At 42.1% G+C, this 7,780-nt stretch overlaps 1 protein-coding gene across 4 annotated transcripts; it reads left to right on the top strand.

Annotated features, from left to right (window-relative positions):
* Nucleotides 1-270: 270 nt before the first annotated feature.
* On the top strand, nt 271-6,889 carry CG4702 (uncharacterized protein). 4 transcript variants are annotated; one of them, NM_001260143.2, is made up of 7 exons: nt 271-448; nt 510-601; nt 4,608-5,009; nt 5,094-5,179; nt 5,433-5,516; nt 6,051-6,301; nt 6,585-6,889. In NM_001260143.2, the coding sequence occupies exons 3-7, from the start codon at nt 4,613-4,615 to the stop codon at nt 6,709-6,711; spliced, it is 945 nt and encodes a 314-aa protein (NP_001247072.1). In that variant the 5' UTR covers nt 271-448; nt 510-601; nt 4,608-4,612; the 3' UTR covers nt 6,712-6,889. The 4 variants fall into 4 exon arrangements, with proteins under 4 accessions (NP_001247072.1, NP_001247071.1, NP_001247070.1 ...); NM_001260142.2 differs by lacking the exon at nt 5,433-5,516 and having other exon boundaries at nt 519-601; NM_001260141.2 differs by having other exon boundaries at nt 271-601; nt 4,611-5,009.
* The last annotated feature ends 891 nt before the right edge of the window (nt 6,890-7,780 follow it).

Below are 7,780 nucleotides of genomic sequence, written 5' to 3'. Positions count from 1 at the left end.
CCTTTATTATTACAAATATTATTATTATATTTTATATATACCTGTCTCATATTTATTGTTTTATATAGTTGTAGCTGATCTTAAAATGGTAACAACTTTGTATGCTAAAATAACCTTCTTTCTAGAGACAACTCACAAGTGTGAAACTATCGCCGTCTTCCAACATGTTCGACTTCGAGCCTCGGCGGCTGCATTTCTTCGGTTCGATTCCAGGCCCATCGCGAAGACGGTAAAATGGGTCAGGCTATAAAAGCTGAAGTTCAAGGCGATCGCCGTTTCAGACAACTTTAGCAGCCGTCACAGCAACACCTCCATTTAAAGCCAGTAACCACCAGCTGTAGTGCCCAGTTAAAGCCGAACACTCTCGAATCGAAATTAACGAAAGAAAGTTGCCATCGATCCGACTGTCTCAGAAAGAGAGAGCAATTTTCGTGTGCAAAGTTTTTGGGTGAATTTTTAAGTGAATTGTGTGCTTGACAATCGCGTGCTGAAATCTGCACTTTTTCTAGTGCGACCAGCCAAACTAACTCAGCTGCAGCTGTAATTAAAATTTAAATTGCTTCGAGCTCGACAAATTAACAGACTGCAGATAAATAGACAGGTAAGAGGAATGTTTCAATGGAAACAGGATATTGAAGTCATTTTAGTGCCATTGAAGTGGCATTAATTCAATGACCGAAATAAATGTTTTTTCTGGGCAAATTGATAAAATCAAACGTTTATTAAGATAGATATATGCACAGAAAACACTTATTTTTGTTGACAAAGATTGTTTTCATTCAAGTTTTATTTGGTATATATTTCAAGTCATAACCCAAATCATGCATATTTATTGTTGTAGGGTAAAAAAAACGGCATTCTTCTAAAATGTGCACCACTTAGTGTATGTTAAAAAGATTATTTTCAACATCGATAGAAATTATAAAAAAAAAAAAAAACTATAAATCAATTTAAACACCGAAAACAACAACGGCTAATTCGCAACGCAAATACTGCAGTGCGTTCAACTAGAATTTCGTAGTAGAAAGTTATTGACAATTGATCGACTGCCACTATTTGGCCTCGAGTCGTGTCGTGCGTTTGTTTGTCGAACAAATTGGGGCTATATGGCAAGAGCCAAATATTTGGGTCAGGCCAAAAAGAAATAACAGAACTCGGGGCATAAATCCAGCAATGAAAAAGGCAACAGCCGGGCAGTAGCGGAAAGAGAGGAGATTTTCTGTTAAACGAGTTAACAACTTTGCATGAAAAAGCAAACAGAAACCCATCGACTGGACGGAGGGGCATGCACATGTCAAAGCGTTCGAAACCAGGGGGTTCTCTTTCGAGCCGGGAGGGGCCTTCCATTTCGTTGACGAGGTGCGATGAGGTGCGTCGGGCACAAAAAAAAAACACACACGCCCATGCACACGCACACGGAGATGTGCATTCAGCCAAGTTCTTTTCAAGTCAAACAACCAACACATCGTGCACCGATGATGGCCGCCCACTGACCCAAATGGGCGCCTGTTGACTGCCGCTCCAAAGAATTTTGGTTTTGAGTGCTCAGGAGAAGGCAGCCACACACCCCACTTTCAGGTGGAGAAGTCTTGCGGCCGTTTTGTCTGTGGCCTTGATTCGATGTGGGTATCCGACTTCGTTCCGTCTCTGTCTCTGTCTCGGAATCGGAATATCTCTCTCCGCTGTGGATAGCCCAATTAACGCCTGCCTTTTGGCCAAGACTTTGGCCAACTCCCATAGAAAATATATTTATTTAATTGCCTGTAAAAAGGATAAAATTGTCTGCTTTTTGTTTAACCATTCGCCTTGTGTGCACTTCTAGACTCTTTGCCTTTTTCTGCCTTGAAGCAAGTATTTTTCGTTTTTTTTTTTTTTTTTTTTTTTTTAACTTTCATTCATTGACCGCCGTTTGTTGCTTTTGGCATTTTGCGGTTGTCGTTGTCAGGCTGAGCGAGGTGAAAGTTTTTCTTTGGAGCTGTTAAGTCGTGTTTAATACAGTTTATGTTTGGTCCGTTCGGATACGAGCCAAACTGAATCGGTTTTCAATTCCAAGCAGGCTAGATAATGTGTTTTGCTTAAGAAAACTGCACTACTATTTGTGGATTAAACAAAGCGAAGCTCAACAATGGCAGTTGCAATTTGTCCATCAAATGCAGCTGACTGATAACCATAATGGCTGTGGAAATTGCAAGTGCAATTGGTTCTGCTTTCGTGCAGCCTTAAGTTGTTTGTCATTTTGCCCACTGCCGACTGGGTTTCGGGGTCAGTAAAACTTTCCAGAAGAAGTTTTCTCTGCAAAAAGTGAACCGTTGTATAGCTCATCCCGCCCTGGGATTGCATCACGGCTTAGGGTCTTACTCAATAATCAATCGACACCGCTCACATTAAAATGCAGCACAGTTACTGCGCATTTTGGCCAATTGACAGCTGGTTAGCGGTTTTCTGTCAGGGGTTGCTGACCACCGCGTCAGTGGAAACGAAAGACTTAAGGCACAAACTCGCTAGAAAGCCGCTGGGCATTCCAATTAAGGTTAAGCACTCGACGGCAGGCAATTGCCGAGCTTAAGCACTTAATTAAGTTTTTATTTTGTGTTATTTTTCTTGGTCAATAAACCTTGGCTTGATTCTGGGCGAAAAGAAAGTGAAATGTGAATTTTTCGAGGCTGCCTGAGTTTCTCTCAGCCGGAAACCTGTCCGTGACCGTCCAGAAACCCGGCTGAGCCCCGCAGAATGACTCAGGGCCCTCCTATCCAGCCGATCCACTCCCAGAAACCCAAGACGACGACGAAGAGCTTGCTCACTTACCGCAAATCACGAACGTTTTGCCGCTTTCTCATCATCATTATCATCATCATCATCTTTGACTTTGACCAAGGAGCCAGTGGAGCGTGCTTTGGCACGAGACCGCAAACGAAAATGAAAATAAATATCTGAGAGACGAGCACATAAATTACAATGATATTTCTGGGCAAAGAACTCGGTTATTGTTACACCCCCGCCTCCGTGACTCGAAAAATTGTTTCTCTTTGTGGCCGTTTGCGGTTTCCACACTTTCTAATTTGCGACTTTTGACCAACGGCAAGTGTAATTGCTGCTCTCGTTTTATTTTGTTATTGAAATAGTTATATTGCCCGTTGTTTGTGAAGATGTTTAATTGCCGTTTTAAGCCAGGCCATGAAAGTAAGAGTTGCGTGCAAAGATTCCAATTAGAGTTGCGTGTTTTCTTTTTAACAAGAGAGAAAGAAGGCGGCCGAAGATAACGAGGGAACTAGCCAGCTTGCCAGTAGAATTATGTCATAAACGGCCAGAGTGGCGATATCGATGTGACTAATTTGATCATCACAATTTCCACGGCTAATTTCCCACAATCAATAAAATTTCTCTGCCACACATTCCAGCTATTAATTACCATTATCTTAGCCACTAATCGCTGATTCACGTTCAAAGCCACAGTCTCCCGCTCAAACAGCTTTCTAAATTTACATGGCCACCATAATTTCCACGGAACTGGGTCGCATTGTGTCACAAGCCATCAAAACTCGACTCTTCGGAGCCGTGAGATGGAGTTGCCCGATTAATCAATGGCCGCACAATTTACATTTCCACGCTGACCCATTCTGGAGAGCCTGTTCTCGGCCAGCAATTAAATGGAAATCAATGCAATCTCCCAGCCATTGGCATTCCTCAGCCTCGTTGGCTTTATTAATTGTAACGGGAACCTGTTGCATGACATCTGAGCGAAAAGAACCGCTAGTTGAAACTGGTTGTGTAGCAATACAGAAGAACCAGAGGAGAAGAATACCCAGCCACTAACATTGGCGATCCCATTACGATTTGCAGCAAGTACGTACTAATCAATTCTGAATGGTTCTCGATGCTAATATTGCTAATACACATCTAGCCAACCGATTGTGGTGAGGAAGTCGCTGCTAATTGCCGGTACTTGCCACCTCAACTGTGGCGGCTTTCTATGTTGCCCAACCTGCCACTCGGTTGATATACCTGCCTCGAATGCTCCTCTTCATTCCGTGGATTTCCACTGGGGAACAGGTTACATTTGACCGACACCTTAATTGGGAGCAGTTTGACTCGTTTCTAGATGTTTCGGAAGCAAGTGAAGACGTTTCGCCTTTAATTACACGCCGCTACAACTTTCTTATCTAGTTTTCATGGAAATTGTAACATATTCAAGGCCTGGTCGATGGGAAAATTTTCGACTTCGTGGTGGGGGGGGGGGGGGGGGAAGCACTTGACATTTGCAACGTTAGAAAAACAGTTACGAGCTTATAGTAATACCAATAAAAAAACCGTTTTCTTTATTAAGAATTAAATAGAGAAATACATTATGATTATTGTAAATATCTGCAAATGTCAGGTCCAACAACGTATTTTCATTAATATAATGTAATGCCAAATCTCAATCGGGCCAAGCATGTGCCATCCAAATGGGCCACCGCTGATTCCAATGCTCAACCCGTGCCTAAGTTCAGGAAACTCCATGGCACTCAGTTGGGCAATGTGAAAGTGTTGTTATGCGGATGGCTTGTTGTCCGTCCCCCAATGAATTTCAAATAGGTTTAACCCATTCTCGTCTCGGTCTCTTCCAGTAGTCATGTGGAATCAACGGAAAGTACACGCCTACCTGCTGCTCTCCATAGTAGCCAGCAATTGTCTGCTGATGACCTACGCATTTCCACAGCAGGAGGTCTATCAGAGGCAGCACCAGGTGACCCAGTCACCTGTCTACCGGGATGAGAGTGTGGCCAGAAAGTTTGCGGTGAAGCCGAATGCCTCGAAGAAGGTGGCTCTGGACGATATCGAGGATGATTTGGAGACCAATCAGATCCAAGAGAGTGTGGGAGGACCCGGCGGTTTCACCTGGTCTAACATGCTATCCACCGTGATGACCATGTTCTTCAACGGAGCCGTCAACTCACCAACCAAGTCCGATGATGTGGATAGTTCCATTGGCTTGGGCGGCAGTCCCTGGGCGAATGTTATCTCCATGGGTAAGATTCATATTATTTTGATTTAGTAGTGTCTTAGGTAAACAAAAAAGTTCCCATAACTGATCTCTATCCGTTTCTCTGCAGGTCTTCGCATCATCAACACCTTGCTGGGCGGCGGAGCCCCTAGCGATGGCATCGATAAGGTCGACAACGGTGGATCTCCCATGCAGGTAATCTATCGATCCATTAGCCCATAACATGGTATACACTCACTGATTGCTTTTGTGCCACTTTTGTTTTGCTTTATCGTAATTTTTGCTGTTCAATTGTTACCGTTTCGTTTCGTTTCGTTTTGTTTTATGTATATCCTATATCTTATACTGATACTGATACTGATTCTGGGTGCCTGGCTCTTCTTATTCTCTTGATTATGATTGCTTCCCGCCTACCTCCTCTACCTCTACCTCGCTAATAATCGCACAGGGCATATTGGTGGCTGTGATGTCTGCCGTTTTAGGCTCCAGAGACCCCGACCAAGTCAACTCGATGGCCAAGCAAGCTGGCGAGGTAAAACATCTTTATTGCTTTCACAACACACAGAACAACACCAAGCAACAAGATTTGGGTGTGAATTTTGGGGCTAAATAGATGAGGGAATTGTTAAACATCTATTAAGGGGGTAAAATAATTCATTTACAATTAATTGCTGGTTGATATAATAAGGTTTTGGTTATATTGATATTACATAACATAATATTCCACGAGATACAATTTCTAGGCAGTAATTAGCTAAGTAATTTTATTTGAGTTCAATATGTTTTTAGTCTAGTCTAATTAATTGAATAATTTACACCTGAATCTTGTTGCCCCGTGCCCAGAATGTACATTGTTTCTATGCACAGCAACAAACACACCTTATACACGCTCTAAAGCACACACACAACACTGACACCACTTTAGTATTGGCACAGCAAATGCAAAACTAATTGACTAATGCTTCCTCTACCCCATGTTTCCCCGTCCCCCAATCAACACCTGCACACACACACACACACACACTCCACTCCACTGAACAAAACGCTCCCCCTTCCGCATCCACAGTTCATTCAGATCGTGATGAACCTGCTGGACGCCCTGAAGACCTCCTTCTCGCACCGCTCCCTGACCGCCCGCTCCATGGGCAAGCGGGACTCGGTGAGCGACGCCGTCGTCGCCGGAATCTCGCTGATGAAGGGCTACGTCCGAACCTATCGCACCTCGGAGGACAAGTGCACGCAGCGGTACATGTGCGACGCCAATACGGAGTGCGTCCGTGAGATCGGCGGCAGCAGCATCTTCTGCCAGCTGGGATCGTAAGTACAAACTGATATATTCCCATTCGGAACATTCGAAGCGTATTTGCCACAGTTACACCAGCAGTATGTTGCCCTAGGGTCTCATCAAAAAGAATTATCTATTAAAGATATATACTTATTTTCAGTACTTAATCAAGTCTATGCAAAACAAGAAGTAATTTTAATATATAGTATATATATTTAATTAGTGACCCGCTTCTTTTAGTTTTTGAAAATATTTAAAGAACTTATCTAAAACTTTAAAAAAATACTAATAAATATTTTGTTTGTCCTTTCGTAGTTATGCCACCAGCTATGTCCTAGGCCGCACCAGTGGCAGCAACTTCGAGGAGCTGTACGACGCCGGACGTAGAGGTCGCTCCGGATTCGACTGTCGCCAGATCTATCTGGAGTGCAACGAGGTCTAGACTTCCCAGTGGCCACCGACTGGACTCTCCCTAAAATAATTTAAATTAATTTATGACTTCCCTAGATGTTAGCTATTTATATTATTTATTTAAAAAATCTGTACTTATGGTCGCCGTAAAATGCGACTGGCTTCTAAGTTGACAAAGAAAAGCGTTAAAAATACATGCATTAAATGACAAAACCGTCTTTTACTTATCAAAGTTAACATTTACCTGGTTTTTTTATTTCTTAATTTTTTAATTATACACTAATTAATGAAATGATATATGTTGAGTTTTGAGTACCTTAAAAAGCTCGTACCTAAAAGCTTTCACGCCATTCAGATAGTAACTGATACGTGCGGCTGTCATAAGCTGAATGCTAAGAAATGTACAAACTGCTTGCGTATAAGTCCAAGCAGGCAAACCGGAAGTCGAAAAAGCGTATTCAATCAAGCAGTTATGGTTCACTGCTTGCATAACTATACGAATAATTATTGCGTATACGAAGTAGTGGCTTTCTTCAAAAAAATATCATAGTCATATAGATTTGGGCTTAAATCAAATTTTCTTCAGTTTTTAATTAAAGAACTCGTATTATTTTCATTTTTTTGGAAAGTAAGTGCTAGCAGTCCACCAGCAATCGAACGTCTGAATAACCTTCTTCTTTGCATTGTTAGTCGTCTGTCAAAAAAGTTCGGCCCTTTCCGAGTTGGTTTGATGCAACAGCAGTCGCTGTCTCGGTTCTTATTGCTTATCAACATTCAGCAGCAGCTTTAAAGTTCCAGGCAATGTCGCAAGGGATAGTCACGTGAGCAAATCGTGAGACTGAAAAGAAAGTATTGTTTTTGTTACTGCAAGCTGTTGTTGTGTGAATTACGTTATAAAAATAGTTCAGTTTTCTTGATTGTTATAAAGTTTTTTAGAATTTATAATGAAGACTATTATATAATTTATAGAACCAATATATATATATAAATATATACGGGTTTCCCTAGAAGGGACATGTTTTGTTAGGTGCATTGTAATGTCTTCCAAGAAAGGATAAGGGTCCCAAGTTGACAGCCCTGACTGCAAAGTTTCCGGGAGG

The sequence above is a fragment of the Drosophila melanogaster genome, chromosome 3R (assembly GCF_000001215.4).
Source record: "Drosophila melanogaster chromosome 3R".
Lineage (NCBI taxonomy): Eukaryota > Metazoa > Arthropoda > Insecta > Diptera > Drosophilidae > Drosophila > Drosophila melanogaster.
The sequence above is the reverse complement of the archived record's forward strand: the minus strand, read 5'-3'. Positions and strand labels throughout refer to the sequence as shown.